The sequence below is a fragment of the Myotis nattereri genome (genome assembly GCF_964212035.1).
Source record: "Myotis nattereri genome assembly, chromosome: 3".
NCBI classification, from domain to species: domain Eukaryota; kingdom Metazoa; phylum Chordata; class Mammalia; order Chiroptera; family Vespertilionidae; genus Myotis; species Myotis nattereri.
The window spans coordinates 167,479,901-167,497,483 of NC_138077.1; the positions used below are offsets into that span (position 1 = coordinate 167,479,901).

The 17,583-nt window shown below is 40.6% G+C and overlaps 1 protein-coding gene across 1 annotated transcript in view; it reads left to right on the forward strand.

Annotated features, from left to right (window-relative positions):
* WLS (Wnt ligand secretion mediator) overlaps positions 1 to 17,583 on the forward strand; it is a 110,983-nt gene that overhangs the window by 25,595 nt on the left and 67,805 nt on the right. Inside the window, exon 2 of the mRNA XM_081085729.1 lies at positions 16,908 to 17,180. Coding sequence (XP_080941855.1) covers positions 16,908 to 17,180 — 273 coding nt within the window. The remainder of the gene's footprint in view (positions 1 to 16,907; positions 17,181 to 17,583) is intronic.

A 17,583-nucleotide genomic window follows, 5' to 3' on the forward strand; every position in this document is an offset into this window, starting at 1 on the left:
TTGTCATTAATCACTATGCTTTAATTATGTTCAATTTGTAACAATGAAATTGGGGGTCACCACAACATGAGGAACTGTATTAAAGGGTCGCGGCATTAGGAAGGTTGAGAACACTGCTCTAGTACCTTAAGATTAACACATCCTTAGGGGGAAGAAGATATGATAAAGAGCAGGGATAATGTCCCCAACTCCCACCAGGTTATTCTTCTTCTCCATTTGCTGGCAGCGTCATTGTTATCAATACTTAACATAGATTGAGGCTCACTATGTGCAAGGTGATGTAGTAGGCTCTTTCTAGTAATTATTTTATATTCACAACCAACCTGTGAGATGGGTACTCATATATATATATATATATATATATATATATATATATATATATATATATATTATTGATTTCAGAGAGGATGGGAAAGGGAGAGAGAGATAGAAACATAAATGATGAGGAGAATCATTGATCTGCTGCCTCTTGCAAGCCCTACACTGGAGATGGAGCCAGCATCCTGGGCATATGCCCTAACCGGAATCAAACCAGGACCTCCTGGTTCATAGGTCGATGCTCAACCACTGAACCAAGTTGGCTGGGCAAGATGGATTCTCTTAGTAAAATTTTATAAAGAGGAAACTGACATTTCATAAAGCTATGTATATTGCCCAACTAACCTGTTAGTAAGTAATAGAGCTGGGACTTGAACCCAAGTATTTCAGAGTCTGTAGCCCTTGCTTTAAATTTTTCTTACTCTGTTTTGTAGATGTCTACAGCCACATAAACAGCCCTTCCTATGAACACTGCACTGTAATTATTGTTTTCTGTTATGGAGTATTTTTTGTAGAAGGTGATCTATATAAAATTTGAAATATATTAAGAACCTAGCAGTTTAAGTGAAAATCTGAGTGAATGTTATGGATTGATGAATATTATGAATTGATTAGTAAATTTTGCCAATGCTCTTTTAGGTCAGTGTATGCCATGACTTCCATTTCTTCTGAATAGTAATAGGCAGCTTTGTAGAGCCTATTTCTATCACTCTGAAAAACAGAGGTTGGATGTGCTCCACATTATTTCATTGTATTGGAATGTCTTTGTGTTGTATTATACTGTGAATGCATGGGCCATTGGCTGGAAGCTGGAATGGATTTTTTTTAAATCCCTAAACATGTTCTTTGTGATTGGATTAGAGTCACTTCTCATAGTGCATATTATGGAGGTGTATTTCATCATGCTGAATACATCAGTAAGAAATTTTACAGTTGGCTGGGGTTTGTCCTCGCTTTTTGGAACAGTTCAGTAATCTCACCAGTTCATGGAAGATAGAAAACACCCGAAACCTATTCTGACCCCTAATAGTAACACCCGAAACCTATTCTGACCCCTAATAGAGAAGGATGATTAAGGTCTTTTCCTCTAATACATTGATGGCGAACCTTTTGAGCTCGGCATGTCAGCATTTTGAAAAACCCTAACTTAACTCTGGTGCCATGTCACATATAGAAATTTTTTGATATTTGCAACCATAGTAAAACAAAGACTTATATTTTTTGATATTTATTTTATATATTTAAATGTCATTTAACAAAGAAAAATCAACCCAAAAAATGAGTTTGCGTGTCACCTCTGACACGCATGTCATAGGTTCGCCAGCACTGCTCTAATAGATATGAAAATACAAGGAAAATGAGGGGAGAAGGAGCCTAGATAGACGAACAAGGCTTGGCCGCCTCCCTTCTTGGCATACAAATTGACCCTGATATGAAAACATAATTTTAAATCATAAAAGAATGATTTTTACCATAACATAGAGTATATTGCTTCCCTCTATAGTCACACAATTTCTAAGTTCGAGGTGTGTAACAGTTACAATCCTGCCTTTATCTTTGAAAGCACTGGGCCCCAAGTTTGGTGGGATAATTTGCCTGGTTGGTGGCGTGTCCAGCAGGCCTGATTCCTGGGATAATTCCACCAAGATTCTTCTCCGCAAGTTTGCAGTAGTTCAGGAACAGCAGACTGATTTGTGGCCCAGAGTGAAGCTCTAAGTGTGTGAAGAGGGCTCATAGAATGTTGGTGATGAAGAAGGCACTAACGGCTGCACTTCTACCCCCATCCAGTGCTCAGGTATCCTCTGTACTTTTTTTTCCCCATTAAATTTTTATTGTTGAAAGTACTATTACATAGGTTCCCCTTCCCCCCATCAATCCCTTTAGCCCCACCCCCCCACCCCTGCCCCAGGCCTTCACCACCCTATTGTCTGTGTCCATAGGTTATGCATATATGCATACAAGTTCTTTGGTTAATCTCTTCCCATCTACCCACCCACCCACCTCCACCTTCCCTCCAAGATTCCATCCTCTGCACTTTTCGCACCACCCAGTGTTGCCAGCAGGAGCACCTTTATTCACACAGGTGTGGGCAGCTCATTGTCTTCAACTGATCTGGTGGACTTTGGACCATCAGATGGTATCCATCTCAGAATTCCTTCCTTAGAACTTGTAACATTGGGACAACCTAGAATAAATCTAATTTCTCTTCCAATTCTTAGCCACTCACATATGTGACCTTTTAGCTGTAACCTACTCCCAAACCCAGCTCTTTTCTTTAACAAGCCACATACCTCCAGCTCCTACGTGTTCTACCTGTAACATGTCCTATCACTCATTTTTCTTTGATTCCTCTTCAAGGAAAATGATATTACTATCCATCTGCTGATGGTACAGGAAACTTGGGGGACGTTCTTGATTTCTCTTTCTCACTCACATCCCACATGAATCAACAGGGCCTGCAAATTCTTCTTTCTAAATAAGAAGAAGCTCCACGTGTTATCTTGAGACTTTGGATACCCAGGCTATGCCTCACAGATCCTTTTACACCAGAAGCCTTCCATTGCTTTTCTCTACTAGTTCTTTCAGAACTTTTGTATGTAATTCATTGGGCCAGAGAGAAAAACTCATTTAAGAGCTGCTGGGTAAATAGAATATACATGCAACAGAAGGTTCCTCTGCCTAGGTTTCTGTCTGAACCTGTTTTGTAGATTTCATCTCAAAAGTAGGTTTGATACCTTTAGAAAGGGTGTTTACTTTTTTCTCTGGTTTAAGATATTAATGAAATTGCCAGTTTTCCCCTCTGGGTGTTCTTAAGAATAAAGATTTTGTCATAAAGTCTTCATTTATGCAGCTACTCATTATATACAGTGAAGGCTAAGAAATAAATGTTTTTTCTTACTTTATTTCTGTCATGCAGGCCTTGATTTCCTCAGGGCAGTGCTGGAATAGGATAAATAATTGTTAAATTCTAACTTTGAGAACCTCAATTTCCAGGAAGTAGGCTAAAGAGTAGTTATCTAAACATGCTCCCACATTTTAATATTAGCTGTAAACCCTTTGGGCAAAATTTTAAAAATATCACCATGTTTTTGCTTGCCTGTTGTCTGTCTCCTACACATTCTTTTGATGTGTAAATGTACTTTTTTTTTTTCTTTTTTTACTGTGGATTGAGACAGTAGTGTTCCAGTTTAGGAGATGTCATTTTGATCCTCAAAACTCAGTATTCATTGTATCTATCGGTTGACACAGATCTGCAAGAGCCATCATAAATGGAAATGAGCCTCAACTGGGGCACATGTGTAACATTGCGTGGTGGGCATCAAGAAGGGGCATAGCTTTGTCCCACACTGAATGCCAGTCTTAATTGTACTTTGATGTAGGCAGGCCATGGGTCAGATTCATTATGGCATTTTTTTGTAGTACCTAATATGTTTGATAAAAGTCAATAAGTATTTCATAAGTAAACAAAAAGTGAATAAGTGTTTGGTATATGTTAATTTCCTAACAAGTAACTTAATGTGCTTATTATGATATAATGGAAATAGTTCAGTTCAGGTTTGGAAGATCTGCATGTTCAAACCTCTATGTTTGGTGCCATAAGGAGGAAGAAGAACTGGCCTTTCAGGAGCTTATAATTTTGTATGCTTCAGAAGCTTTGTTTGCAAATAAAGTAGAACCCTATATAATAAAAGGCTAATATGCAAATCAACCGAACTGCGGAACGACCAGTCGCTATGATGTGCACTGACCACCAGGGGGTAGACGCTCAATGCAGGAGCTGCCCCTTGGTGGTCAGTGTGCTCCCACAGGGGGCGTGCTGCTCAGCCAGAAGCCAGGCTCATGGCTGGAGAGAGCAGTCGTGGTGGCGGGAGCCTCTCCTGCCTCTGTGCCAGTGCTAAAAACCCCTCGGGGGATGTCTGCCTGCTGGCTTAGACCCGCTTCCTGTGGACCTAAGCCGGCAGGTGGACATCCCCTAAGGGGTCCCGGACTGCAAGAGGGTGCAGGCTGGGTTGAGGGGTTCCCCCCCCCCCCACCCAGTGCACTAATGTCATGTACTGGGCCTCTAGTGCTATAATAAAAGCCTAGACTAGGGAATATTAGCATTAGAGGAAGTAAGAATAGTTTGTTACTGAAGGGAAACAGGCGAAGTCTTGAGATGCTGGCACATTATGGGCATTTAACAAATTGAATGAATGAAGTGGCACCTAAACTAGAACCCAGAGCTGATTAAAATATTTAACAATTACATAGCAGTCTTAATTTTATTTCAGTGTTTTTTAAAAACCTAATACTTTCTAAGTATGTAACCATTGAAACTATAGTTTACCCTCTACCTCCAATTGACCTCTACCTCCAATTCTAGAGAATTTGAAATTATAAGGTCCTACCTTTTCTTTGATAAAGCAAGAAAGGGGATATGATTATCCCTGGCATTTGTGAAATTTCAGGTAAAGTCATTAATGAGCCTTGCTTGACCTTAGCTTCAGCTTGCACTTTCTAACACTAAATTGTTGGCCCTTCAGAGTGCCCTGTACTTTTGTCTGAAATGGATCAGATATGGAGAAATAGTAATCAATAAGCTGCATGAAGCTCTTTCTTTGGGCCTTATGCTCTCCATTCCTTAGTATCCTACGTGTATGAATAGGAGACTGTATCATTTTGGTGTCACTGAGGAAAGCTGACTTAGTTCAGGCTCTTATCTATTCAGTTACTTCCTGAATGTTCCCATGAATGGAGACCTCGCCCTTTCCTGAGTCCAATTGTGCCGTTGTTTGCCTATGCAGTGTATCAGCGAATTCTTTCCTTAGGTTGCTCGGACGTTACTTTACCTCCAACTTGGAATCTTGGCACTTATTCTGCCCACAGGTCTGGCCTCGACTCTCCCATGGCAGGTCTGCCATGTGTTCCCGGGTCAGGCATTCTCGTCTAGGTTAACTTCCCAGACTGAAGTCATAACCTCAAACCCAATAAATGATGGGAGAGTAGCCGTTAGCTTCAAGTGAGTGCAGTGCATTTTGGGGAGCCTGTGTTATTCCACCATCTCTTTCTGGAACTCAGTGGAGGAACCTTGGTGCTGACTGAGTCTCGAGAGAAGCTATCCTGCCTGGGCCCTTGGTGTGGAGCCCAGCCCAGTGCTGGATACTGACCTGTCTGTGGAGGTTCAGTAAGTTCCCCTTGGCACCCTGTCTTCCTCATCCATTACCTCTCTGCTCTGCCATTACCTCTCAGGTAATTGGAGAGAGCTAATAAGGAAGTGAGTGATTGAGAGGCAGTGCAGTGTGGTGGAAGGAGCACTGGATATCGAGTCAGACTGGGGTGCTAGTTCTTGCTCTGCCACTTGCTGGTGGGACAAAACCCACCCATCTTCAGTATGTGCTGTGCAGGGGCGTCCTAATGGCTGTACCTGTTCACTGAGGATTAGATGATGCCAGTGTGTGAAATGCTTTGTAAACTGTAATGTGCAATCGGCATAGTTAAGATCTGTGTTTATTATTAACATTGATTATATTGATAAAGGTAGAGGTCTCCAATTTATAAATAATAAATGCCTGATAAGAATAAATCATAAATAACGAATGTGTGAAATTTATAGAGTGGAACGAGTGCTTCAGGACAAAGCTGCTAAATTTTGGGGTTTCTTCAACCTAAAATTTTAAGACAAAAGTGTGCCAAGCTTGCTCACAAAAGAGAGTCAGTTGTCCACCTCTCTGCCACCCCTCGCCCCACAGCTCCGCCAGGGCAGCTTTGGGGCCTCTCCGAGGGCTCCGAGATTTCCCACAGAAGAGCTGGTCTGCCCTCCATGCTAGCTTTATGAAAGATCATAGCCAAGGCAGTAAATTATAAGGTGCCATAATTCACTTTCCATAGGTGGTCTTGGCCGCGTTCCACAGCCTTTTGGCTGAAAGGTGGCTGATTTTGAAGCCCTGGCAGAGAGTCAAAAATTCAGCCCAGACGCCTGGTTTGCCAAGCAGTGAGCAAGAGCATCAACAGATGAGCCATTTGGTTTTTCTAGGGAGGTCTTTTGTGTTCACTTCATGTGGATTTCATATTTACTGTTTTGAGTATTTCGGGAGTGATGGAGAAACAGTAATCGTAAGTATTTTTCAGGGGTAGCGGTTAGAATTCGTGATTTGATGTGACGTACTTTCCTTGAATTTCTTAATTTAGTCTCTCTCTGCTGCTGCATACCCAAGGTGAGGGTCTGTTTTGTAATCCGAATTCAGAATTTAGTGTTGCTCCCCCAATTAGCACGTCTGATGGTTGGCAGATTTGATGTGTTATGTCTCTGGCAAGACCCTTTCTGTGCATTTTATTATTTTTTCCTTAAGAGAAAAAACTGGCACCAATCTTTTGAGCCTAAAGTAATGCCATGTTTACCACAGCATTTCAAATACTATGTAAGGACCCAGAAGCACTCTCATTCTTTTCCCTCTCGGTTCCAACCCTCCTCAGTTCCACGGGATCTAAGCCAGGCAAGTAATGGAAGCCAAGTGCCGCTGCCTGTCTGCCGTGTCAATTCTGACAAATATAGAGTTATTCTTCTATTCTTCAAAGCTGTTACAGCTCTGGCTCCAACACAATTGAGGTTGCAGGCCAAGCAGCTTAAAATCCTCATCAGCCTTCGATGCAAACATAGAACATTTTTCAGTATTTTAAAAGTCAGAATGAATTATACAAAATGTTTGCTACAATTTCTGAGACTTTGCTGTCGAAAAGTCTATGTCATTTTTTCACAAGTTTATGCTGTAGGGAACTACTTTTAAATAAGTGCTTGACATTTGCATGTATGGCATAAATTATTTTGCATTCAACTCGGCTACGTGGTGTGTGTGTTTGTGTGTTTTCGTGGTGGTAGTTTAGTGTAGAGGAATGTTCTGCCGTGTTAAAAAATTTAGCTTTCCTAGAACAGATGTTAGCATAATTAACTACTTACTGAAAATTGCTGGCAGGAATGGATTACATTATACTTAGCGCACCCCATTACACACACGGGGGCATGGCTGGGATCATTCCGAAAACCACTTCTCCAGTCTTGGCCCTGAAGACCCACTTTCAGTTCTCCAATAATTGAGATTGAATTGTGAAATAATATTTCACTTGGTAATCTAGTAAGATTTAATTGGTCTGGTTGAAATATAGGAGAATTTTATCTTCAGAGTCGGTGGCAGAGGTACGGTGAGCGTCTGACCATTATAACTTCAGAGCAATTTCAGAAAAGGAATTAACAGACTGAGGCAGTTCATTCCGAAGCACTAAGTTAGTTTAACACAAGTGTTACACTTTCTAGCTGAAAACTTGGAGGCAGTTATTATAGTGAGACATCCTAAAACTTAGTAGACACAGGTTGTGGCAGATACTAAGGAATCATTTTGGGAACTGGCCTGGAGGGAACGGCAAACCAAATTGGCTGAAGGGATGGCTAGTTGTCTAAAACCTCACAAGTCAGGCAAATAATACGATCTGGCTACATCAGTTGTACAGTATAGCCCACATGTTTCCCTTTAACTAGAATTAGAGCAGGAGGTTTTTTGAGCTTGAGAAAGACAGGCGGAATCTCTGTGGGAACTCACATTAACACATTCAAAAACTAATTTCTAAATTTAGTTGAAGATTCTTTTATGTTAAATGAGTGCTTTGGGGGGGACTTTGAATAAAAAGTGTAGTTGTATAAATAACAGGAATCCATCTGGTCTCATCGGTTTCTGCCACCCATGTTCCTCTTTCCTTCTCCTCCTTCCTGTCCTTGAGGCACATCAAAGTCCTTAGCAGCCCTAACCGGTTTGGCTCAGTGGATAGAGTGTTGGCCTGTGGACTGAAGGGTCCCAGGTTCGATTCCGGTCAAGGGCATATACCTTGGTTGCGGGCACATCCCCAGTGTGGGGTGTGCAGGAGGCAGCTGGTTGATGTCTCTCTCTCATCGAAGTTTCTAACTCTCTATCCCTCTCCCTTCCTCTCTGTAAAAAATGAATAAAATATATTTTTTTAAAAAAGCCTTAGCAAACCCTGGAATTCTCCAAGAGCTGAATGCCCAGTACATTTCCTAGAAGTTCTCATTGTGGCAAGCATAGATATGCAGGTAGGCAAAGATTAGAACCAACTTAAGTACAGAAGTCCCCCTTTACCCATGGTTTTAGTTACCCACAGTCAACCGTGGTCCGAAAATATTACATGGAAAATTCCAGAAACAAACAATTCAGAAGTTGTAAATTGTCCACTGTTCTGAGCAGCTTGATGAAATCTTGCGTGGTCCTGCTCCATCCTGCCTGGGACGTGAATCATCTCCTTATCCAGCATATCCACACTGTACATGCCACCCGCTCAGTAGTCAGTAGCCAGGCTCAGTGGTCGGATGGACTGTCTCAGAATGGCCCCAAAGCACAAGAGGAGTGATGCTAGCAATTCGGGTATGCCAAATTGGGTGTTTTAGGCATCCACCACCAGGGGTCTTGTACCGTATCCCCTGTGGATAAGAGAGAATAACTGTATATAATCTTATAAATACCATTCAGAGCCAGGCAGTAGAAGTTTTCTCTACATTACAAAGTGAAATGAATATTGAGTCACTTAGCTTTATAGTTCAGGTGAAAGTTGTGGGGGCTTACATTGTCCAACTATTGCTTTTGTTCTCTAATTTTGTAGCTATATACATAGGCCATGTAAGTCTTAAGCCCCAAATATTAATTCTATCTTTTAAAATTAGCCTCAATTCTTTTAAAAAAATAAAGTTTAATATTCACTTTCTAGTAACCCAAGACCTTTAGGGAACAAAGTAGAGGAAATTATTTTCAATATAGATTAATAAATTAGGCATCCATGCTTTTTCAGGTCCAGAGATCATGATAGCAGTTTTCAAACTGAGACGGGGGTTCAAGAGTTAAATCAACCTCCCTCTTGAGGCAGTAGCTAAATGAATCTGCTAGCCATTGCAGGATGATTATTAATGCTCATAAACATGCGTTATCCTTTTAACTGGTCTGTTCTCCACATTCCTTCCCCTTGTAGTCTGAAGCAGATTAATCTTTAAATATCATTTTTGTTGCAAGGCAGACATTCTTTTTGTAATTTAGGTGAAGGATGTTATCTGACGATCTAGACTTCAAAGGCTCTTCGGAGGCCCAGTTGCCAGAATAAGAGATGGAGTCTCTTCATTCCCTCCCCACACCCCTTCTTGCTTCTCCAACCTTCCAGTAGAGCTCACGTCTAGCCTTGTGGAAACTTTCCTACAGGACAGAGAGATAGGTGTCTTAGGAGGAAAGATCCTCCATGTAAAAATTCGTTGTAGGTCTGTTTATTATTTCTTCTTCGTGTTGCTCTATAGACTGGAGCAGAGACTGTTGGGAGCAGAACCCAAGCTCCCTAGTAGAACTATGCCACTGGTTAGAGAAAGCAAAGAGCTGAAACAAAGTTAGGGTGGTGCTGCATCTTCACCTGTTAAGTGATCTTTTAAAAAAATGTTAATGCTCAAACACAGACATCTGCAAAACATACCGTCATTTCCTAGGTATCCTATGATGGAGTACATGGTCTTCTTTAGAACCTTCCCCATTTGGCTGTCGCCCTTTCCCCCTCTGGCTAAGAAACACCTGCTCTCTTTCAAGGATAAGTGTGAACCTAAGGAACCTACTAGTAAGTCCAAGCCTTCTGCAAGCAGCTTCCCCCACCCACCGCCCCCTTTCCAACTGATGTATCCTGTCCAAACCTCTATCAGAGCAAGTTTCCATCAGGATGTACTTCTCTGCCAACTTCTCAGCCTCCCACACCAGACTGTGAGCAACTCGGGGTCTGGGACTCTCATTGTCTCTATCTTTACTTAGCACAGTGCTCACATAATAATAATGCTCCTAGATAATTGCTAAAGGAGTTTTTTTCACTTGAATAAAGCAAAGAAATAAGTAGTCTGTGTTGGCCTAAATGGAGACCATGTGTCATGTCAACATACTGTTTTAATTTTAACTTTTCTAGGAGGCAACCAAGTCTTGCATCTCTGTCCAACTCTTTAATTACAGGTCTGGAAGGAGTAGGGGCTAATGATTTGATGTTGACTCAACTTTGAGCATGATAGCGGTAGTGGTTGGCTAGATAGTAATTTGTAAACTGGACTGCCATTTGAGAGGCCATAACAGGAAGCTGACTGGAGTCAATGAATATTCTTCCAAAAGTGTGGGTTTAGTCATTGTTCACTTATATTTTTATTCAAGGTTACATTGTGATGAGGAATGGAATTTTTGCCTCATTCTCAAAAATTCAATTTCCCTGCCTCCCAAATATCTGATTATTGTCCTTTTTCATGTAATGTCAGGATAAACGTAGTATTCATTACAATTATAATTACTTTTTCCTGTAATTATTTGAGTTTGTTTTTTTTAATCTGTTTTTCCCATTATTTGTACATTTGACATGGCTGGTGTCTATTAGGTTCACTTCACCCTCTAACAGTGCCTAGTGCATAGTAGGTCCTCAAGACATATTTGGTGAATGAAGTATGAGTCATAGTGATGTGCATAATTGAGAGGCCACTGAATTTTCAAAGGCTTAAAATTGTGTTTGTGCAGTTTTTCACAGCCTTGCATTAGAAGTCTAATTGATTTCATATCATTTAACATTAAATGCCATGTGGTATCACATTTCACAGTTTTTGTGCTATAGTAGAGAAGCGGAGGCCAAAAATTCTGTGTGGCAATACAGATAAGGAAAGAAAAAAAGCCCTATGTTTGACATAGTAAAGAGAACTGAACTCAAATGGGCCAGAGTTTTCAATGAAGCAACTTGTGGTTTTATGACTTCTGGGCACACTCTAAATGCTGTCTTAACCTACCAGAAGTTAATACATCCACAGCACCTGGGCATATTCATTTTTGGCCAGATTGCTCTGTCTATTAAATTGTACTGATGTAGCGGTAAGTTTTGGCCCACTTTTTTCAAGTAAATGCTATGGGTGGATAGAGGGGACATTTACGAAGTATGCTGAGGCAGCTGGGTGGTATTGCATTACTATCCTAGGACTACTGAGGAGTGGTTATTTTTAGCTTTCACCCGAGTAAACATGACTCAGTTTGTTGACCTGAATCCATCCAGCCCCTTCTTAAATAAACACAGTCTATTAATCCCTAGAACCACACTGGTTTCTAAGTAAGACCTTCACTTCATATTACCTGTTAGTTGACTGTAGCTTCTTCAGGGGCTGCAGGTAATTTCAACTTCTTCATTTCACTCTGTTCCCTTACAATAAAATCCATCACACTTAAAAAAAATTAATGACAAATCAAACTTCTTTTAATTTTAGACACTGTTTTGTAATCCATGTAGTCACAATTTTGGCTACAATTTAATGAAACTACTGTAGGCAACCAGCCTTTAGGTATAAGCTTTATTTTTTAGTTTACTTTGATAGGCTTCCTACATAAAAAAACATCTGGGAGTAGGAAATTGTCTTGAGGTATAAATACATTACTGAGGAAACATTTATTGTCCATTTATGAATATCAGAATTTCTATTTACTTTCTCCAACAATACAAGTATTTTGCCTTTTGAGCACTACTAGAAACATTGAAAATACTAAATTGTCTTCAGGTTTTTAAGTTATGCAAAGGTTTTTGAGTCCAGAAGACTAATTTATTCAAGTATAGGAAAATGTTTGTGATTCTCATAGTGTAGCTGGAGATGCATTTGAGGTTTCTCCAAGTTCATTGTCATGACTTTTATGAAAAATATTAGTATTCCTGGGATTTTTTTCTTTATGCAAGAAACACTAGTCTAATGAAAGAATGAAAATGACTCAGGCTGCTACAAAGGCAGGCGTTCACTGTGTCCATTAAAAATGCAGCCTTTGTGCCCGTAAAGTGCTCAGCTTCTCTGTTATTAAGTTTGGAATGTGGTTTTGGAGTTTAGCTGAGGAACTCAGCTAGTTATTTTTCATTTTGGTCCAACGGGGGAAAGGCTTGTTTTTCAAAAGGAAAAAAAATGAAAAAAGGTTAGGTTCATTTTGGAAGAATAGAAGTTTTAAAATGTAGTCACTATTTTTTGCCACAAATAGTCAGTTTGAGCATGTTAGCCAAAAATAAAATTCATGACTTTTGTCTCCCTGTTTATTTCTCCAACCACATTAAAAAGGGTTCAGTTAAATGTGCCATTTGGTCTTTTTAATGTCAGTGGGCTATTTAGCTGAGTCAGGATAACCAAAATTTGATTGATTCATATTTCTAATAATAGGCCAGATGTCTGATTGCAGATGAATTAGGTGTAAAATGTCTTTGTGATACAGTTTTGAGTTTTTTTAAAAAACTGCCCTGGCATGGATGAATGGTGACTCCGGGCCGCAGCGTTCAGGATTCTACACTGAAGGACTTTCAGCTAGAGTTTATAGTGCTGGGTTTCCGGGTACCTTTCATTAGGCATTGTCACACTTTCTGCAAACATGTTACTACTCAAAATTTAGGATAGATATTTAGGTGTAGAATAATGTGTATCTGATCATTAGAGGTAGAGAACATATTAATTATACAAACTTTTGCCTCCTATGTGACTTTGCTCTTGCTTTATATATTTCTCCATTAAATAAGAGATGATTTCTGCTGGTAACAGGTCTGAGAGAACAGTATACTGAATATATTTACAGAATTAAACATATGTAAACCGTGCACGTTAAACATAATTTATATAATGTTTTTCATTCACTACTAACTTTCGGAGAACATTTTTATAAATTGATTTAAAAAAAGATACTATACTGGCAAAATCCACATGAAGAAAACTATGAAAGAGATGTCAAAATGAAGTCCAATTAATGGAGAAGCGATCATTGTTCTTGCATGGGAACACTAAATGTTGGAAAAGAATACTTATTCTGTCCACTTTCATTTATAAACTTAAGGTAATTTCAGTGAAAATCCCAGCAATAGGACATACATTTGAAATGGATTGGGGAGAGGGGATTTTCTCTGTCAGATATTGATACACACCATCAACATATAGAATTCAAAACAGTGTTGTGTTGGGCCATGACTTGACAGTCCAATACATGAAACAGAACAGATTGTCCAGAAACATCTATTGTTATACGTAAGATAAAGTGATGTCGTAAGTCAATGAAAGTCTATTCAGTAGAGAACAATGTCAATATTAAAAATAATAAAAAATCTAGAACCTCACCTCATCTCTTATATCAAAACAAATTCCAGAAGGTTCAACTATTTAAACATTAAAAATATAAAATTGTTAAAAATAACTAGAAGTTAATAAAGGAGACTGTTTTTTTGAATTTGGAGGTAAAGAAAGTTTCTCTAAGGAAAAAAGCATAGAAAAAAAAACAAATGAAAAGAGAGATTCTATATATAATTTGGATCATCTCTATATTAAAATATAGACAGCAGATGCAAATGGTAAGATAAATTAGAAACAAAAAATATCAGGCAAAGAATTATTCTTATAGACAACCTTTACAAACTAAGGGGTGTGTAGGTAAGTTCAATTTGGTATATCATATAATTATTTTGTAACTGCAAGTTAAAAATGTTTAATTATGGAGAAATTATTTATAACATAATAAGTAATATTAGTTTTATACTTTTTATGTTCTCAAACACTGTTCTTAGTACGTTCCATGCTAACTTGTTTCTTGTACACAATGACTCAGAGAGGTAGGTACTATTATTATTGCCATTAAAGAGATGATAAAACTAATAATACACAGACCAGTTTAGTAATATCACCCAAAACTTTCCTAGTGTGGCTTAGCAGTGACACAATGAGAATGAGAGAGCCAGGATTTGACATCAGGCAAGTTGGCCCAGAGCTGGTATTATTTACCACTGTGCTGCTCTGCTTCTCTAAGTGAGTGAGAAGGAAAAGCTACAAAACTATGTATGGCATGATCCCGGTTTGTAAAATTTTTGTTGTTAATATTAGAATGTATTTTAAGGTCATACAATTTAATTCATGTATACATTTTTATATAATTACTAGAGGCCCAGTGCACAAAAATTTGTGCACTGGGGGCGGGGGGGGGGGGGGTGGCAGGGAAGGTCCCTCAGCCCGGCCTGTGCCCTCTCACAGTCTGGGACCCCTCGCGAGATAACTATTGCTGGCTGAGGCCTGCTCCCCAGGGGATTGGGACTAAGATGGCAATCAGACATCTCTCTGGCAGCCCGGCAGCCCTCGGGGGATGTCCACTTGCCAGTGGGGAGCAGACCTAAGCTGCAGTTGGACATCCTTAGCACTGCTGAGGAGGCAGGAGAGGCTCCCACCACCACTGCTGTACTGGCAGCCATCAGCCTGGCTTGTGGCTGAGCAGAGCTCCCCCTGGGGGAGCACACTGACCACCAGAGGACAGCTCCTGCATTGAGCATCTGCCCCCTGGTGGTCAGTGTCCGTCATAGTGACCAGTCATTCCCAGTCTTTCTGCTGTTAGGGTCAGTTTGCATATTACCCTTTAACTATATAGGATAGAGGCCTGGTGCACGGGTGGGGGCCGGCTGGTTTGCCCTGAATGGTGTCCCGGATCAGGGTGGGGGTCCTGCTTGGGTGCCTGGCCAGCCTGGGTGAGGAGCTAATGGCTGTTCTCAGGCTGCCCGCACCCCCTTCAGGGTGGAGGTCCCAACTGGGGTGCCTGGTCAGCTTGGATGAGGGGCTGATGGCTGTTTTTAGGCTTCCTGCACCCTCTTCAGGGTGGGGGTCCCCACTGGGGTGCCTGGACAGCCTCGATGAGGGGCTGATGGCTGTTTTCAGGCTGCCTGCACCCTCTTCAGGGTGGGGGTCCCCACTGGGGTGCCTGGCCAGTCTGGGTGAGGGGCTGAGGACTGTTTTCAGGCGGGCCAAGCCTGCAACTGAAGCTCCCAGTCTCTCCTTTTTTCCTGTTTTTTTTTGTTTTGTTTTTATTCTGGGATTTATTTACCTTCTGTACTTGAAACTTTGTTGTGGCTCCAGCTCCGAGGCAGGCTGGCTGAAAGCAGGTATCTGGGGTTTGTTTGGCTTCTATAATTGAAACACTGTTGCGGTCCTGCTCGCTCCAGCTCTGATGGCTGAAAGCAGGTATCTGGGGTTTGTTTAGCTTCTATAATTGCAACATTATTGCTTAGAGTGCAGCTCAGAGTCATGTTGCGGCAGGCGGGGAACCTTGGCTTCCTCCATCGCCAGGGCAACCAAGCCTCCTGTTCCCTTCAGCTGCCTGGCTGCCGGCCGCCATCTTGGTTGGCAATTAATTTGCATATCACTCTGATTAGTCAATGGGAAGCGTAGCAGAGGTGTGGTTAATTACCATGTTTGTCTTTTATTAGATAGGATACACTCATAGAAAAGAAAGATAGTATTTTGATATTTTCTAATAATGGTTACTTCCCTCTAGCAGTGGTTCTCAACCTGTGGGTCACGACCATCAGAAAACACATATAGCATATCAGATATTTACAATACAATTCATAACAGTAGCAAAATTACAGTTATGAAGTAGCAACAAACATAATTTTATGGTTGGGGGTCACCACAACATGAGGAACTGTATTAAAGGGTCGTGGCATTAGGAAGGTTAAGAACCACTGCTAGTGGGATTTTGGGTAAATGTTGTTTCAAACTTGAAAATTTCTATATTTTGAAAATTTCTGCTGTAATCGTGTAATCATTTTGTAATCACAAAATAGTGTTTTTTTCAATGTTATATTGTTCAAATCTGATGTTCTCTCTTAAAATGCGTGGATTATATTTTGTACACTTTTGAAGTATCAATGTTTGAGTTCTCATCCTTTGAAAGGTACCACTCTATAAGTGGGGACCTGAGGTTAACTTAGTTCTTTCTCTCAATCAACAGCAATTTTGGTCAGAGCTGGTTTGGCTCAGTGGATAGTGCCTTGGCCTCCAGACTGAAGGGTTTCAGGTTCGATTCCTGTCAAGGGCACATGCTTCGGTTGTGGGCTCAATCCCCTGTAGGGAGTGTGCAGGAGGCAGCAGATCAATGATTCTCTCTCATCATTGATGTTTCTATATCTCTCTCCCTTTCCCTTCCTCTCTGAAATCAATAAAAATATATATTTTTAGAAAAGCAATTTTGTAAAACTTTAGAGTTAAGAATCTTAGAAACCAGCTATCTTGGTTGAATCTTAGAAACCAACCATCTTGTTTCTCAGATGAGGGTCCTGAAGCCACTATAGATTTAACCAACCTCCCCAAGATGAACTGAGAGGACGTTGTTTAAGCAGGTTTCAGACCCTGGTCTTCTGACTTGAGACACTCATCTATGAAGCACCGGAGCCCTGAGGTTCTCAGGCAGGTGGGAACCGAAGCACTGTGCATTTTTGTGACATTCATTTTAGAGTGAGGAGGTAACTGAACCAAACAGATTACAAATATATTCTTTCAATAAATACCAGTGATTGAAAACACACTGGGTAGGCTCTTGGGGATACTTTAAGACACCTACAGAGGTCACTGAAGGATTCTCATCAAGATTTGGGAGATCCATAGGTATTACTGATCCCAAATTATAGAAGGCAGTACAAAAAAAAAAAATGGAGAGAAGAAGGTAATAAAAAGAGTGTTAGCCAGAAATGAGCACCTGAGTGGATGATTTTTCTAAAATAAGAAAACATTTTCTTTTCAGCTCCAGGACCCACCACGGCAGTGTCCTACATGTCAGTGAAATGTGTGGATGTTCGTAAAAACCATCACAAGACAAAATGGTTCGTGCCTTGGGGACCCAACCACTGCCACAAAATCCGAGACATCGATGAAGCGATTCCAAAGGAAATAGGAGCCAATGACATTGTGTTTTCTGTCCACATTCCTCTCCCCTCCATGGAGATGAGTCCTTGGTTCCAGTTCATGCTGTTTATCCTACAGCTGGACATTGCATTCAAGCTGAACAACCAAATCAGTAAGTGCACTCTCCTTTTTTCTCTCTGACCTTGGGGAATTTCTCTCTTCAGGTTCTTTCAGAGCTAGTCCTAATCACAGTAAGATGATAATATTAATAGCAGACAATTATCAATCCACTAGTTTCTACAGCAAGGTCTTTTATTTCGTCTTACAGTTAAAAAATGTGGGCACCAGTGAGGTTGCCTAAGGTTTCAGAAGGCTGGAGAGTGGATTCAAATTCAGGCAGCCTGGCTTTCCAGCCCTGCCCTACCCACCAAGCTTTGTTAACTCTCCAGGCGGTGGGAAGTGTTCCCGCTTCCCTTGGCTGGTCTAATGATTAAATTGACATAAGACATATTAACAGGAGAAAAAAAATAATTTCATATGTATGGGAGCCCTAAAGATATGAGACACAAGGGCAA